Genomic DNA, 16,955 nt, shown 5'->3' with positions numbered 1-16,955 from the left:
TTATCCTATAATTAGTGTGGATATTAATAAGAGTCCTGGTAATCTCCTTTCTTCTTCAGTATTTTAAACAGTGTAGACTATTTCTTCTGCTCATCTACCTGCCCAGGCAATTTTTTATTTATCCACCCATCTGTTCATCTGCTCACCCATTCCATTTCACAAATCATGTTGTGAAGTGACTTTGTAAAGTGACTTATTGAAGGATAGTTTTACCTGGGTTTGGGAATATGGGCCCAATCATTTTTTCCCCCAAGTCTTCTAGGGATATATGTATCTGGGGTCTTACTGGGTTGTGTGTAGGGTGGAAACACTTGACAGCCCTCCTGACCTCCAACCAGGAATCCCAGGCAACCTCAACCAAGGCTGGGCTAATTCTGATCCTCCTTCCTAAACTCCTGTTTTGTCACAGAGCAAACCATTTCAACAGAAGGACTTGAAAATGTGCAAGCTCCTTCCTGAGGGCTCCTTTTGCACAGCACAGAACTTTCATCACCGACCCAACTTGTAATCTTGGTTAAGAAGGTTCTTAGCTCATTTTCAAGAAGGAAAAACATAAACAAGTTAAAGAGAAGAGCCACATCATTGAAGTTGCTCCATGTACGGAGGATTTCTCTATTGACCTGTCATTACTCTGGGCTCTAGTCAGGGCCAGGGTCAGTGGCTGGGTAGCCCAGAAGTCTGCCCTGGAGGTTCTGAGAAGAAGGCTACTTAGAATTCATATCTGGACAGTGGCATTTAATAATAAATGCACATAGTTCTTAGGTATTGCAAGAAATGAAAACAAACCATCTTATTCCCCCTTCCCTCCTCCACCATTCTTCCCTAATACAAATTAAGAAAAGCCAGATTTTCAGGTAAATGGATGGAGTTGGAGAATATCGTGCTAGGTGAAGCAAGCCAATCCCAAAAAACCAAAGGCCGAATGTTCTCTCTGATAAGTGGATGCTGATCTGTAATTGGGGGGACATGGTAAAAATGGAGAACTTTCATGGGGCAAAGGGGAGGGAAAGGTGGTGAGGGGGCATGGGGGTAGGAAAGATGGTGGAATGAGATGGACATCATTACCCTAGGTACATGTATGACTGCACATTATGGTGTGATGCTACATCATGTACAATTGTGCTGCAATTGTGTACAAGGAATCAAAATGCATTCTGTTGTCATATATACCTAATTAAAATTTTAAAAAAACTAAGAAAAGCCAGGCACTCTATTGTTTTTTTATTTTCATTCTTTCTTCCTTTTTTTTTTAAACAACAATTGCAAAGGATATCTGACTAGTTGGGAAGAGGAAATTAAATTACTTTAGAATATTCTTTCCTTGTTTTAAAAAGTATGACTTTTGTTCACTCAAGTAGTTATACATGGAGAGAATTTGGTAAAAGACTGTTCCTTTAATCATTCTTAGATTTAACTCCCAAAGGCTTTATGAGGTAGGAACCCACTAGCAAAGGGGCATCCCTTGGAATTAAGCTGCCATTCAGATGGGCATTTCCTCAGCTTTACTGCTGTGCCCAGGAAGGTAGGAGAAGTTAGAAATGTCTCCCAGCAGTGCTCCATGTCCTCTGAATTGCGTGAATGTGTTTAGATGTGGTTTTTGAAAGACAAGGGAAAAGAAAATGGCTCTATGAATATGGACCAGTTACAGAAAGGATACTGGACTGAAAAAATGAGAATTAGGCAGTAGAAGCAAGATATACATGCAGGTCTATAAGCAGCAGCATGAGGTATGGGGTGAGAGGGGCCATAAGCATTAGCCCACTTGGTGTCCCTGCTTGCCTCTGAGCATGGCTGATTTTCTTGAGTTGAGCTTCTCTAAGGCTTTGTGTCTTTAATTAATTTATTTTGATTCTTTTTTATTCTAATTAGTTATACATGTCAGTAGAATGCATTTTGACACATTATCATTATTTTTTTAAGAATTTAGTTTTCAAGAATCTTCCCTTTCTTCCTTCTTCCCCTTCCTCGCTTTCTTTCAGCTAAAGAAATGCCCAATCACCATGTAGTTCAAATATAATGCCTTTTATGTTGTATTAAGTAATTTTATATGAATGTTCTCAATAGATAACCTCTTACAAGCAACTGTTATTTTGAGCATTGTGCTTTGAACACCAAAATAGTGTAGTGTGAACCTTTTGAGAAGCACTAGAAGGACAAGAAGAACCAGGAACTTCACACAGGTATCTTTATTCTTCCATGTGGTGGCAGGGAGAACAAGACATTTGTTCTTTGTTATTCAAAGAGCCTTTTAAAAGTCACCTAGGAAATCAAGCACTCTAAGGATCTTCTGATTTATTTTGGCTTTGGCCAAGAAAATGGAATTATTGAGAAAATCCAACTTTTTATAAAATATTGCTGTTGGAGGGTCTTTTCAGTGGGTTAAATACTATAAAACTGTTGTTTGCTAGACAATCCAGAGGAGGGAGAAAATAAAAATAATTATGAGACAGCAGCATGTTGGTTGGGGTTTGCACAGACTTGATCCCAAAGTCAGAACGTGGTCTCAGAGTTTCAGTGTGATGGGGTTGTTTCTCTTATCTTAGGTGACAGATGATATGTTAAGGCAAAAGCAAGGATTCTTTACCTCTCAGGTTTTTGAAACAGTCCAAACACTGTAGTTCTCATGACAATTTCCTTTAACCATGACCTTGCATAATGTGAAGGTCAACTTGCTCCCACTGAGGATTTCTAAACCCATCAGTGGCTGCAGATTTACAGGCACAAGTCTGCTTCTGGCTGCTTTTCTGAATCCTGATTATGGAGTCAGTGTAGGAAGAAGCAAGCAATGCTAGAATTATATAGTCATTGCATGGGTTTGCTTTATAGATGTCTTCTCTTTAGAACATTCCTTTTTCTTGTTTTAAATCCTGGGTCGTTATGCCAGTGGAGGGCATTTCTTAAACAGTTGACAACATTGTGGAGGTGAAGATCTGTTGTAAAATCTGAGGGATGTCCTTGGTATCCATGGCAATGAAAGACCTGCCAGCTGGTAAGGTTTTCTGGAGCCTGCCAGGAGGGGAAGGAAAAGAAAGTTACCATTGCAAATTGAGGATCCCTTTCCATCTTCCTCCCTGGCAAATCATATCCAAGTGGGATTTTAGGAAAGGAAGTTTTTACTTTCTAATACCTTGCTTACTGCCTGCAATTTAACTGGCTGTCACTAAACAATGAAAGGCCTGGAAGAGCAACAGGGAGAGAGAGAGTAAAAGCAATAAACCATAAGGAAGGTCTTTGCAGTAAGAAAACGAGTGGATGTGGAAAGGAAAAAATTTTCTCCTTTTCATGACTGTTATTTTCTGCTATTGTATATTTCCTTAGTAGAACAGAGCCCTAGGGACCCAACTGGAATTAGCTCACCTGGCTTCAGCAAATGTGTTGGCCTCATACTGGACATCTAAATGCTTTGCCTTCTAGAAAACAGGGCTCCAAGAATTTTGCCCAGCCAAATCCTGAGTGGTTTTATTTTCTCTCTACCCTCCTCTCCTTTTTTGGCTCCAACTCACACAAATGTGTAATACAGTCTGGTTTTTCCAACTGCTGCTTTGATAATACTGAGGTTATATAAGCTTACAGTAATTTTTAAAAATACTAACTTATTACTTGGAACAAAAGAACATTTTTGAAGGTAATAAAACCACAAGATACAATTTTATTCAAAGGAATGCCTCTTTTCATTGTGGCAATGGAGTCTGGTTTTGGACTGACATTTCATAAAAGTCAGCCATCCTGTGTAGTATCATCCATTTGGCATGCCTGGCAAACCAGAAAATTCTGCAACATATCTTTTGCCAGTGGCTTTGGACCATTTTCCTAGGAAATCACAAGGGTATTATGTGCTTCCTTAAGTATTCAAACAGGATCTGTTTACTAGAAGACAAAGTAGCCATTTCAGCTCAACTAGTGTTTTTATCTGCCTAATACTGGGCTGTGCTGTGAAAAACAGGACTAGAAAAAGCATGGTTTGCTTTCAAGGACAAGGAGGTTCTAGAAGATGCAAAGTGCCAATGCATAAAAGTCAGTTGTATTAAAGTGATGGTGATGACACAATATTGTCTCTTCTTTACCTTCCTCAGTAATTCTGTAGCAAGGTGATGGAAGATGTCAGCATGTAGGATACTAAAACCTTTCCTAGTTCATGGCCTGTGAATCACAGAGCACGACAGGTTAAAGAGGAGAAATAGGAAAGACAGGACCTTTGGGGCTCAGGAAGATTTTTTGTTTAGTTTTGTTTTTTTGTTAGTTTTAGCAGATAAACCTTTACCTGTGTTTTCTGTTTTTTTTATAAATATTATATGTAGAGAAATATGAGGTATTTTGGTTTGTCATTCAAAAAGATAAATGTTAAAAGATAAGTACATTTAAGTTATGAAAGTTTACCCAGATCTTTCCTTTCAGATCATCCTCAGTGGTATTTATTGTTTGACCATAAATTTCTTCAGTGAACATTTAGCATATTTAGTGTAGAATATAACTATATATGGTGTCTTAATTAGTTTCCAAGTGTTTCATCTGCTTTGTCTGCCTAGTAACAGTGGACACACACGCGCGCGCTCGCTCGCTCGCACACACACACACACACACACATATATACACATTTATATCACTTATTAGAGAAGCAAGTATGTGAAGATACATGTATGTATGTCTATATGTCTGTCTGTCTATATATATGTCTACATATAAAATATTTAGACACAAATATACACATTTTGTCTTATGCCAAGAAAACTAACATATTCACTATTTTGAATATGATTTGGACACAAACTGATTAGACTATGCTTGGGACCTTGATGCCAAATGTATAAAATATTATCTAACATTAATGAACAAACCAATTTGATAATTAGTTTGCTAGTTTAAACATAATCTGAAAAAACAGTTAATTTAAATTTATGATTGCTTCTCTAAACATAAGCTAAAACATCACATCTCCTCAGCTAGACTGCAAACTCTTAAGTGGCATCTCTAGATTGTTTTTCCTATATGTCCTTCAGTTCCCCTCATGGTGCTCATCCCACCAGATTGCCTGTGTCAGGCTATTATGGTTTGGATGTGAGGTGTCCCCCCAAAGCTCATGTGTGAGACAATGCAAGAAGGTTCAGAGAAGAAATGGTTGGGTCATAAAAAGCCTTAATCCAATCAGTGAATTGATCGCCTACTGGAATTAATTGAGTAGTATCTGGATGCAGGTGGGGTGTGGCTGGAGGAAGTAGGGCATGGGGAAGGGATTGGGGGTATATATTTGTTTCTGGTGAGTGGAATCTCTCTGCTTTCTGATCATGTGAGCTGCTCCCTTCTGCCACTCTCTTCTATCATGATGTTCAGCCTCACCTTGAGCTATGGATTGAGACTTCTGAAATCATGAGTCCATTATAATAAACTTTTCCTCCCCTAAAATTGTTTTGGTCAGATCTTTTAGTCATAGCAGCAAAAAAGCTGACTAAAACACAGACACTCATTCTATCTATGCCTGCCTTTTGCAGTGTCCTGAGATGACACTTACCTGGTTGCTTGATCACCCAATGATCCAATAAAAATGGCAAAAGCATTTACTTGAGGGTCACTTGTAAGGATTTGGGCAAATGTGGCAGGTTTTATTCCATATCGTGACAGATTTGCATCACTTAAGACTATGACAAAGTATTCATCAGCCTCTTCTTTGACAATTTCCTTGATAGCATGTTCTGTCCCCATTAACGTGTGGTCTCCACTCATGCAGAACTGAGAGTGGGCATGCATTGTCTGGAGGTAAGAGTCAAAGCAAAAGTCAGGGGTGATAAGCTTCTTTGAACAAACAGGATGGTTTTTCTATTGACTGTGAGAATGCATAAAAGCTAATTTTTACAAGTCAGTAACAGGTTTCTGAGCAAGTTTATTTAACTTGCACATCAGAGTAACAACAGTACACAGTAATATTTGCATTTGGTAGACTTTTGTTAGAAAGAAGGAAATGTTCCAAACTATTACTGTTGACAATTACTTTTAAAATTCAAGCTTCCATTTAAAGTGAGAAGATGTAAGAAAGTATAAGAATTGGTATCACATGGGTGAAAATAAGGAATGGATTAAATTTCCAATAAAGTTATATTGTACTTACATCAGTAGCAATGGAGGAAATTTGTTTTAAATCATGACATGCATGTTTTTCTTGCAGATTGAAGTATGTGCAATTAAATTTATTATTAGAAGATACTAAGAAAAGCATAAATTAGTACTCTACAAGGGATCATTCTTTTCCTTCTACTGAACATGTAGCATATATGAGGAGTCACAGGTTACAGAATCCCAATGCAATACTGAAATGTATAATCCCAATCCAATACTGAATACTCTAAAAATAGCACAGAGTAAATTCAAATTCGGATGATGGAGAAAAGGGTTTGAGGTCTCATGGGTGTTTTCTGTTTATAACTTGAAAGTCTGTGAAACAGAACATCATTTTCTTTCTAATATCTACTGCTTCTTCAGTGAATCTTTTTATATAGTCTTTAGCTAATCACATAGAAATTTTCACAGTATAGAGATAACAACATATTTACCTTTAGAATTTCTAGTCTTTCTTTGTTGTTCTTGGGGATTTTGTTAATTGAAACTAGTGCAATATTGTAGTCATCTCCAGAGTGTCCAGCGATGTCATACTATGCAAAGAATCAGAGAGTTAGAAAACATTGTCCACTAGAGAATTATCACTGAGCCTCTGCATTTCTATCTCTTTGGAATCTGATGGTCCAAAGTTGCTCAATATTTGGCCATTAAAAAATGCACAGAAGCAGATGTGTATTTATCAACAGTTGAAATGCAGACAGATCCTCATTTTGGATCCACCTTCTTTTTTGCTTTCTGGAGGAGGTGGAAAGTATGATGAGGGCTTCAGGGACTACCCTGAATTCCATTCATAACTTTCAGGGAGAATTTTTTTTTCCAATCACACACACACATAGAAACAATGATGGGCAGAATTCTAAGGTGGTCCTCAAGATCCCATGCCCCAGTGCACCTGTTCTTTATAAGCTTCTTCCTGTAAGCATGGGCAGGATATGGAAATAGGATGGGGAGTTACTCTTGATAATGTTAACTTAATGGCAAAATGAACTTTCAGATATAATTAAGTTTACTTGGTTTGAGTTAATTGAAAGGGAGGTAATAAGGGCCTAATCAAATCACTTGAACTATTGATTTATTGTTTGTTTGTCTATTATATCCTCTTTTTATTGGTGGGATGCTGAGAGTAGAAAACTGATATGTAAATTGTACATTTACTCCTGAAATTTTTTTAAGCAAATGTAATTTTAGTTTTTGAGCTAAAAATCGCAGATCCAAAAATGTGATTTTTTTGTATTTCTTTTTTCCTCATTTTAATAGGTTGATTATAGTTGGACATATTGATAGGATATGTTGTTACATATTTGCACATAATATGACAACACAATTGTGCCAATATCACTCCCCACTACGTCCCACCTCCCTCCCTACCTCTCACTCATTAGTCTCATTCCTTTACTACTCTCCATTTGGTTTTTAGGAGACCAATCCCACCTTTATTTTCCTTTTTCCTCTCTAGCTTCCACATATGAGAAAAAAAAAACATGTGGCTCTCAGTCTTTTAAGTTTATTTAACTTAACACAATGGTTATTAACACGAATTTATTTAACTAAACATTAAATAAGTTTATTTAACTTAACATGATGGTTTCTAATTCCATCCATTTTTCTGGAGATTACACAATTTCCTCTTTCTTTATGGCTGAATAAAACTCCATTGTGTAAAAATACCACATTTTCTTTATCCATTCATCATTGATGGACACCTAGGCTGGTTCCATAGCTTATATTGTGACATGTGCTGCTACAAACATGAGTATGCATATATCACTGCAAGACTTTAATTCTTCAGGAAAAATAACAAGAAGTGGTATAGCTGGGTCATATGGTGATTCCATCCCTAGTCTTGAGGAACCTCCATACTGATTTCCATAGGGGTTGTAAATTCAATGCTATCCCATTTATTAACTCCTGGCATTATTTTCCGAGCTTTAGAGGTTCTATTAAGAAAGTCATTGCCTGTGACCCTATATTTTCTTTTAGGAGTTGCAGAATTTTCATCTAATTCATAGGTATTTGATCCATAAAGAGTTAATTTTTTTTGTGCAGGGTCAGAGATAAGGGTCTAGTTCAATGTTTTTACATATGGATAACCAATTTTCCTGGGACCATTTATTGAAAAAGGTTGTCCTTTCTCCAATGTGTGATTTTTGGCACCTTTGTCAAGGACCAGATGACTAAAGGTGTATGGTGCCATGACCAGCACAGCAACAACAAAGGATCTCGAGGAGGGGTGTTAGGAGACTAAGAAAAACACAGAGACAAAGTAAAACAGACATTTTTAAGCAAAGCTGGGGCCAGGTGGGACACTGTTCTTAGAGGGAGGAACAATGACCCACAATGAGTTTGGCAAGTTTATTATATAGGGTCTCATAATCAGGAAGTTCAACTACAGAAGCTTTGTACATTTTTCAAGACTTGTGAGTTATCAAGAGGCTTCTTTGTGCACTAAAAAATTATAAAGCTAGAAACATTTGGAGCTATACTGTTTTTATGGTGTTAAGCACATACTGTGGCTATCCTGCTGTACCCAGGAAACCCACTGTACTGGAACATTTGATAACTACTGATGTCAGAGCCCAGTGTCAAGGCTTTTAATACATCCTGCCTTTGACAAGGAATGTTTTCTTAGGCTTGGCTTTTGCCTACCCTGCAGGATCAGCCAATGGGCTCATTTGTTCTATAGTTTGGATTTCTCTCTGTGTCTTTTCTCTGCACCATTGGTCTATATGTCTGTTTTTATGCCGGTCCCATGCAGTTTTTTGTTACTCTAATTCTGTACTATAATTTGAAGTTAGATATTGTGATACCTTTAGCCTCAATTTTTGGGGCTTTGAATTGATTTTGCTCTTCTGAGTTTTTTATTCTTCCAAATGAATTTTTGAACTTTTTTTTTCTAGTTCTGTGAAGAATATCAATGGCGTTTTCATGGGGACTGCACTGAATCTGTATATTGCTTTTGGTAGCATGGTTATTTTGACAATATTAATTCTGCCTATCCATGAACATGGGAGGTTTTTCATCTTGAGGTCATCTTCATTTTCTTTCTTCAGTATTCTATAGTTTTGTTGTAAAAGTCTTTCACTTCCTTGATTAGATTTACCCCTAGGTAAATTTGCAATTTTTTTGAGACTATTGTGAATGGAATTTTGTCTTTTTGATTTCATTCTCAGTAGATTTGTTGTTGTTATATAGGAAAGCTATTGATTTTTGTATGTAGATTTTGTAACCTGCTACTTTGCCAAATTTGTTGATTAGCTCTACCAGTGTTTTTGTGGAGTTCCTTGGATCTTCTATGTATAGGATCATACAATTTACAAAGAGTGATAATGTGATTTCTCCCTTTCCTATTTTTTTCCAATTTTACTTCCTTTTTTAAAAATTTCCTTCTCTTAACTAATTGCTCTGACTAGAATTTCTACTTTGACTTGTCACAGATTTTAAAGGAAATGCTTTCAGTTTTTCCCCATTTACTATGAGGTTGGCTTTGGGATTTTCACATATAGCCTTTATGATGTTGAGGTAGGTTTTTTCTATCCCTGGTTTTTCCAGTGCTTTTATAATAAATGGGTTCTTTACTGCATCTATTGATATTACAGTGATTTTTGCCCTTAATTCTATTTATGTGATGAATTAAGCATAATTGCTAATATATGATTAAGTTCATCAGGGATATTGGTCTGTAGTTTTCTCTCCTTCATACAGCCTTATGTGTTTGGGGTATAAATGTGATACTGGCTTTATAGAATTGATTTGGAAGTATCTATCACTTTCTATTTCATGGAATAATTTGAGAAGAATTGGCATTGGTTTTTCTATAAAATTTTGGTAGAATTCTGTTCCAGAATAATTCTGGTCCTATGCTTTTCTTTGTTGGAATGCTTTTTTTATTACTGCTTGTATTTCATTACAAGTTATTGGTCTGTTTAGGTTTTCTATGTCCTCTTGATTCCATTTTAGAGATCATATTTGTCCAGAAATGTATCTACTTCTTCTAGGTTTTACAGTTTATTGGAATGCAAGTTTTTAAAAATAGTCCCTAATGATTTGCTGGATTTCTGAGATGCCTGTGGTGATTTCTCCTTTTCTTCTCTAATTTTGTTAATTTGGGTTTTCTCTCTTCTTGTTTTGGTTAGTTTGGCTAAAGGTTTATCAATCCTGTTTATCTTTTCAAAGAATCAACTTTTTGTCATCGATCCTTTGCATTGTGTTTTATTCTCAAATTCATTGATTTTAGCTCTGATCTTAATAACTTCCTTCCTTTTACTGGTTTTTGAATTGGTTTGTTTTTCTTTTTCAAAAGCCTTGAGATGCATCATTAGGTTGTTTATTTGGGATGTTTCTGATTTTCTTATGTAGACACTCATAGTTATAAACTTTTCTTTTAGAACTGTTTTCATAGTATCCCAGAGATTTTGGTGTGTTGTATCACTATTCTCACTTGAATCTAATAATTTGTAATTTTTCCCCTGATTTCTTCCATAGTCATTTCATCATTCCAAAGAGTATTGTTCATACTCCATGTGATTATATAGGGTATTGTTGTGTTTATTTTTCATTTCATTTTATTTTGATCTGATAAGATGCAAAGAACTACTGCATTTTTTTTTGTATTTTTTAAGTGTTGCCTAAAATGTATGTTTTGGAGAAGGTTCCATGAGTGTGTATTCAGCTATTGTTGGATGAAATACTCTAAATATGTCTTTTAGGTTCATTTGAACCTAATTTTTTTCAGGTCCAAAGAATCTTTTGGATGACCACTCTAATCATGAGAGATGTTTCAAAATCACCCAGCATTAGTGCACTGAGGTCTATCTGGGGCTTCATTTGATTAGCATTTTTTATGTAATTAATTGCAGCCATATTTGGGGCATAAATGTTTATTGTTGTTTTATCTTCTTATTTGGATTTCTCCCTGTACCAATATGAAGTGACTTTCTTTGTCCCTTCTGATTAATTTCAGTTTGAAGTCTGCTTTGTCAGATATGAGAGTGGTTACTCATGTTTGTTTTGGGGTCCCACTGGAAGGGTGTATCAATTTCCATCCTTTTGGCTTGTGTTTCTCTTTGCCTGTATGTTGTGTCTATTGCTAATAACACAAAGTTGGGTCTTGTTTTTCAATCTATTCTTCCAGTCTGTCTTTTAATTGAAGAGTTGAGACCATTTATATTCCATGTTATTATAGAGAGATGTTTATAATTTCCTTCCATTTTGGTTTGTTCATCACACTTAATTTGGTCCTCTTTCTCATTTGCTTAGCTACTCTTCAAATGAGATTTGTTGTTTTGTGTGTTCTGAGGTTGGTTTTTGATTTTTTTTCCTGTATGGAATATTTCTTTAAGTTCTGTAGTACTGGTTTGGTATTCATGAATTCTTGTAGTTTCTGAATATCTTGGAAGGCTTTTATTTCATCTTCAATTTTGAATGATAGTTTTGCTGAATACAGCAGTCTTGGTTGATAGTGATTTTCTTTCAGGACCAGGAACACACCATTCCCAGCCCTATTGCCTTGTAGAGTTTGTACTGAGAAATCTGAAGTGATTCTTATTGGCCTGCCTCTAAATGTGACCTGAAATTTGTCTCTTGAGGCTTTAAAAATTCTATCCTTATTCTTTATGTTAGGTACTTTAATTTTAATGTGCTATGGAGAGGTTCTTTTTTGATGTTTTCTATTTGGGGTTCTGAATGTTTCCTGTATATGAATGTCCATCTCCTTGTGAAGGCTTGGAAATTTTTCTGTTATTATTTCCCTGTAGGTGTTATCCATTCAATTAGGCCACAATTCACAACCCTCCTCAATTTCAGTGATTCTTAAATTTGGATTCTTCATGAGTCCCAGAATTCTTGTATATTCTAATCATGGTTACTTATTTTTATGTTCCTTTACTACTGTCTGAATTTCAAGGCAGGCTACTTTGTTCTCCAGGTATGAGATTCTGTCTTTAGCATGGTCTACACTATTAGACAGACTTTCAACTGAACATTTTATTTTATTTTTTGTCTTTCATTTCTAAGGTTTCTGTTTGGTTCTTTTTCAATATTTCTATCTCCTTATTGAATTCCTCATTCATATTCTGTGAAGTGACATCAGAAGTCCTGGCTTTTCATGGTCCAGCTATGACACTGGGCAAAGCACTCAACCTTTTTGAATCTTAGTTTTCTCATCTGTAAAAGAGAGGTTGATGAAGATAATTTCCAAGGTCATTCCTGCCCTCAAGGTTCTATATTTAATAGTATACCCAAGAAATGGAATGAAAAGCTGGCTCCTCTTAGTTTTAAGAATATGTAGGCCTTGTTTTCACCTATCAAAGAAGGAGTGAATCATCTAACTGAACTAAGGATCTATGACACATCTTCCAAAAAGAAAGCCCTCAGAGCTATAATCCAGCATTTGTCCTGGAATAGTGGTTTTCTAACACCTCTGACCTTTAATATATTTTTTTTAAGCAGTAAAGTCCTTTCTACAAATGAAGTATTTCAGAAAAGTCCACTTTATCAAACATCATGGGGCTGGGGTTGTGGCTCTGCAGTAGAGCACTTGCCTAGCACGTGCGAGGCCCTGGGTTCAATCCTCAGCACCACATAAAAATAAATAAATAAAGGTATTGTGTCCAACTATAACTAAAAAAATAAATATTAAAAAAACAACATGTTCTACCAATATAAGTGGAATGCTTTTAGCTGTACTGAGATGAAGCAGACAGGGTGAAATCATGAGGAACCAATTAAAAATGAAGATAAAAGAAAAAGAAATAACTTGACTAAAATAAAATGGTTCATATAAGCATTACTATTCTACCTTTCACTGTAGTCTCTAAGTGTTCTAGGAATGTTAAAAATTATGCTCATTATAAGCAAATAATGTTGCTCTTGTCTTAGATGACCTACTGTGAACACTATGCCTGGGAATAATCAAATTTTGTTGGTAGAACAATTATGAAAAACTTTAAAACTCTGAATGCTTTGGAAATGTGTCCTGCCACTGAATTACCAATTACCTTTCCTACTCAGTAATTTTGGCTCTAGGCTCACTGTGGTTTGGCATGTGTCATGATAATGTGGGGGAGTAAAACATGGAGAGAGACTCTAAACAAGGCCACTGAAGTTTGATAGTAATGATCTACAGCTCAGCTGGCTGAGACCACTACACAGAAAACAGCAAGTGCCAAGAGAGACAGGAAGACTCTAGACCACCACACCAGGACACAGGCTTCTGAAGGTTTCAAAGCAAATACACTTTACTGCTGAAGGATAAATTTGGGAAGACATTAAGAACCATCTGGAACTGGGGGTGGGGAATCTCAGATCACAAATCTGAATTCCTAAAGATAAGACATTTGATGCAATTCTGGTCTGAAGAATACAAAATTTTCATTAGGAGCTCCTCAAGTAATCATTGGTTCATACATTATTTTATGTTTTCTAAGTAAATTAGTCCTTCCTAGTTCTTATACCTCTTTGCAAATGAGAAAATGGAAGTACAGAGAGATTAAATGATTTGAATATGATCAACATAACCATACAAACCACAGGGCATGCAATGGAACCACGTGAGTATACCACTGAATATCTCTGAGAAGTGACCAAAAACCCACTAATAGTGGTCATCATTAGACAAGGAATTTCAGAACTGAGAGGGGTGGACAGAGATTTATTCTTCACTCTATCTTCTTTTGTTCCTTTTACATTTTATACCCCTTACTTAAATCCCTAAACATTTAGTTATATAAAACTCTCACAGAATATAGTAGTTCCAACCCATCTCTTTCCTCTCCTCTACAAAGGAGGCCACAGGAGGCTTAGCAGAGACTGAGTGGCCTGTGGCCACTAGAATCTCAGATATGTGTTGGGGGGGGGTAGAAAGATAGCAAAAAGTCTCCAATGTGACAATGTGTAGGGAAGGTCTGTAAGGAGCTCTGGAAAAATTTAAAAATCCATAGGTTTTTAAACATTAGGTGTGATAAAGCTATTTATGCTACTAAGATGGATTTTTAGAAATCCACTGGTCACCTGTGGTCCAAGTGATATAGGAAATCAAACTCTACTATATACTAGAAAGGATCTGAAATACTTTTAAATAAAAATTTTTAAAAATATTTTCCTTTGACCTACAAAACATGAAAAAGTAATAAATTAAAAAAAATGAAGACAAACTTATATCTGAGGTGAGGGAAGGTCAAGGGAAAGAAAAAGCTAAATACAAGTTTTTAAGACATAAGACAAAATAAAATTGTCATAATGGGTCTTTGACTTTGGCGCCACGCTTCCTGGCAAACTAGGACAAAGTGAGAATCTTGAATAGTTCCATGGTTTTCAATACTCACAAGGGGATACCGATTCTAGTTCTTCAAGGGAAACATAACTACTCCTCATGGTGAAAATTTAGTAACCCACAGCATTCACTGTCTAAAGCTGCCCTTTCCCCAGCAGTCAATCCTAAAATGAATTTCTCTTGCAGAACTTGATTCATATAAGGGACCCTGGGAGATTCAATGGATAGTCAGCTTAATAATAAGCTCAAAGTAAATGGCCTGCTTCTTGCTGTGTGAGGCATAACACAGAGCCATAACCCAGGTAGCAACCAGAGATGCTGGTGGGATGTCAAGCTAAACAGTGAATGAACTAATACTACTTGTTTCTTAGGACAGGTATGACCCAGAATAAGGTCTAGACTATCTATGAATAGACTCTGTGTCCTTTACATGTCCCACATACACCATTTCTCTCCACTGAACTTTTGATAATAATTGCATGGCTTGTGATAACCATGGTAACACAAGTTTATTTGCTCTGAAAGGGCCAGAGGAGCAGGTGCTCTCTGCGGTTGATTAAGAGCAGACGAGTAGGCTTCTGTCAGGGGATAACACAGCAGTACTGGGGAAATCTAGTCTCTACTCTCAAACCTCTGAAATGGAGGGTGTGCATCAAACTCTGCAAGAGCAAAATAGAAATAGCTTAAATGGGAGGCTGCTTTTCTGCCAGGGTGGTCATTTTCATTGTCAGCTGGGGAGACATTCATTTCTGTAGAATCATTGCCCATGTGCAAAGGGACAGTGATGCTGAGAACAGCACGCTCTGGGGGTGAGCTCAAACCTTGGAAGGCTGTCTGTCTGGTGACTGGGCAACGGTGTGTGGGTATTATTGTTACAAGGGCAACAGACTCTGGTGCTTCTAAGTAGCTGTTCCTTTTTCTGAACCTTATGGTTAGTGTCACATAATGGTAGAGTTTCTTCAGTAGTAACCAGATGGAATCAGTCCTTTAAATTATGGGATTATTAGAGCAGATGAAGCAAATGTCTTACTTTCTCTGCACTGGCAAATGAGCCAAGTGAGCTGGTAAGAGAATAGAGATTTCTGTCTGCTTGGGAATGAAGTCTCCAAGCACCTATCATCATCATGCCATAACTCAGGGCTCACTCTGTGCAGATGTGGTCAAGGATGAATCTCATCATCCTTAGATCATGCCATTACCTTGAATTTCTCCTCATAGTTCTCAAAAGCTTCCATGACCATACACACGGCCTCCATTGAGCGCTCAAGCCGGCCATCCACTCCATTGAAGCGATACATGCTGCCAGACACATCTACCACCAGGCGCAGGCGCTTGGGTTTCTCTTGTGGGCTCCCCAGCTGAGGGAGGGAATGACAGAAAGAGCTTGTGAACTACAATGTCATCAATGGCTGCAGTCCTGAGGAGCTCACACAGGCACCAGAGTGCTAGTCATGAGGTGGGCAGATCAGCTGCAGACTTGACCCTGTAAAAGGTTGACCAGGCTGGTGAAAGATGCCTGTAGATTGAATTTCAGTAATTGAAATTGCATAAGGAAGTTAGGATCATATTAAAAAGATTTTCCTTTGGAATAGAGCCCTTGCAAGGCCCAATCTAGTCTAGTAAAGTTGCCTTTTGGAGACTGGTGCCTTAAAATAATTTGGAAAGATACAAATCCTAACATGTCATTTTCTCTTCATGCCTCGAAGTCAGTAATTCTAGCAGGAGTCTGTTATTTTGGAGGGAAGCCAACATCAATTTTATTTGTATCTGTTATACAGTCAGTTGAAAACCATTTCCCATGTAGGTTGCAAGAAATACTAGATTTTTAAAACAAGGTTATGGGAGAGGGAGTCTGGCAAACAATCTAAGGAAAATTTTTTTAAATGATTTTTGTCCTTAGCAAGCTTTCAAAATTTCCTTGGAGTTAGTGAACTAGTGTTTTTTTTTTTTTCTTTTCTTTTCTTGGCAGTTTAAAGCATGAAAGTGTCTTTAAGCTGATGTATAGAAGCAACTATCAATTAAATGTGAAACCTGAGAGACTCAGTTTGATTTTGGACAATTTTGGCCAATGTGCAGAATTTTGAAAAATCTTGTCAGTTTTACAGAAAGAAAGAAAGAAAGAGAGAGAGAGAAAGAGAAAGAGAGAGAGAGAGAAAGAGAAACACGAAGGAAGAAAAATTCCAAGTTATTTTGTTACTGTAAACTTTCTGACATGCATAAACACTAACGGCAGAGCCAGAAATTTCAAAACATGCTCTGGGTATTAGAGGATAATGGTTTGGAGCCAATTCAATATATTTCTTCAAAACTTTTGAGTGTGTCCAAATGAATAATCGTGCCACACAGGCTTTCATGACTGCTCACAATTTCATATATATCCAACCACATTTGTTGACCACAATGAGTCAGTAAAGAACACAGTTGTTGACTCATCCCAGTGACACAGAAATAAGAACTCCCCAAATTACCACCAGATCCTCTCTGAGAACACATTTAAGTAGATGGACTCTCCCTGCTCTCTCCAGGCACTGCTCCCCCAGCTCTCAGTGGGAACTTCGCAGTTCTGGTTTTGTAGGGT

At 37.0% G+C, this 16,955-nt stretch overlaps 1 protein-coding gene across 1 annotated transcript in view; it reads right to left on the bottom strand.

Annotated features, from left to right (window-relative positions):
• Window positions 1–2,171: 2,171 nt before the first annotated feature.
• Vwa8 (von Willebrand factor A domain containing 8) overlaps window positions 2,172–16,955 on the bottom strand; it is a 396,504-nt gene continuing 381,720 nt past the window's right edge. The window contains exons 42-45 of the mRNA XM_077795206.1: window positions 15,577–15,735; window positions 6,543–6,641; window positions 5,507–5,745; window positions 2,172–3,006 (exon numbers count right to left, since the gene is read on the bottom strand). Coding sequence (XP_077651332.1) covers window positions 2,898–3,006; window positions 5,507–5,745; window positions 6,543–6,641; window positions 15,577–15,735 — 606 coding nt within the window. The 3' untranslated portion in view covers window positions 2,172–2,897. The remainder of the gene's footprint in view (window positions 3,007–5,506; window positions 5,746–6,542; window positions 6,642–15,576; window positions 15,736–16,955) is intronic.

The sequence above is a fragment of the Urocitellus parryii genome, chromosome 2, assembly GCF_045843805.1.
Source record: "Urocitellus parryii isolate mUroPar1 chromosome 2, mUroPar1.hap1, whole genome shotgun sequence".
Taxonomy (NCBI): domain Eukaryota; kingdom Metazoa; phylum Chordata; class Mammalia; order Rodentia; family Sciuridae; genus Urocitellus; species Urocitellus parryii.
The sequence above is the reverse complement of the archived record's forward strand: the minus strand, read 5'-3'. Positions and strand labels throughout refer to the sequence as shown.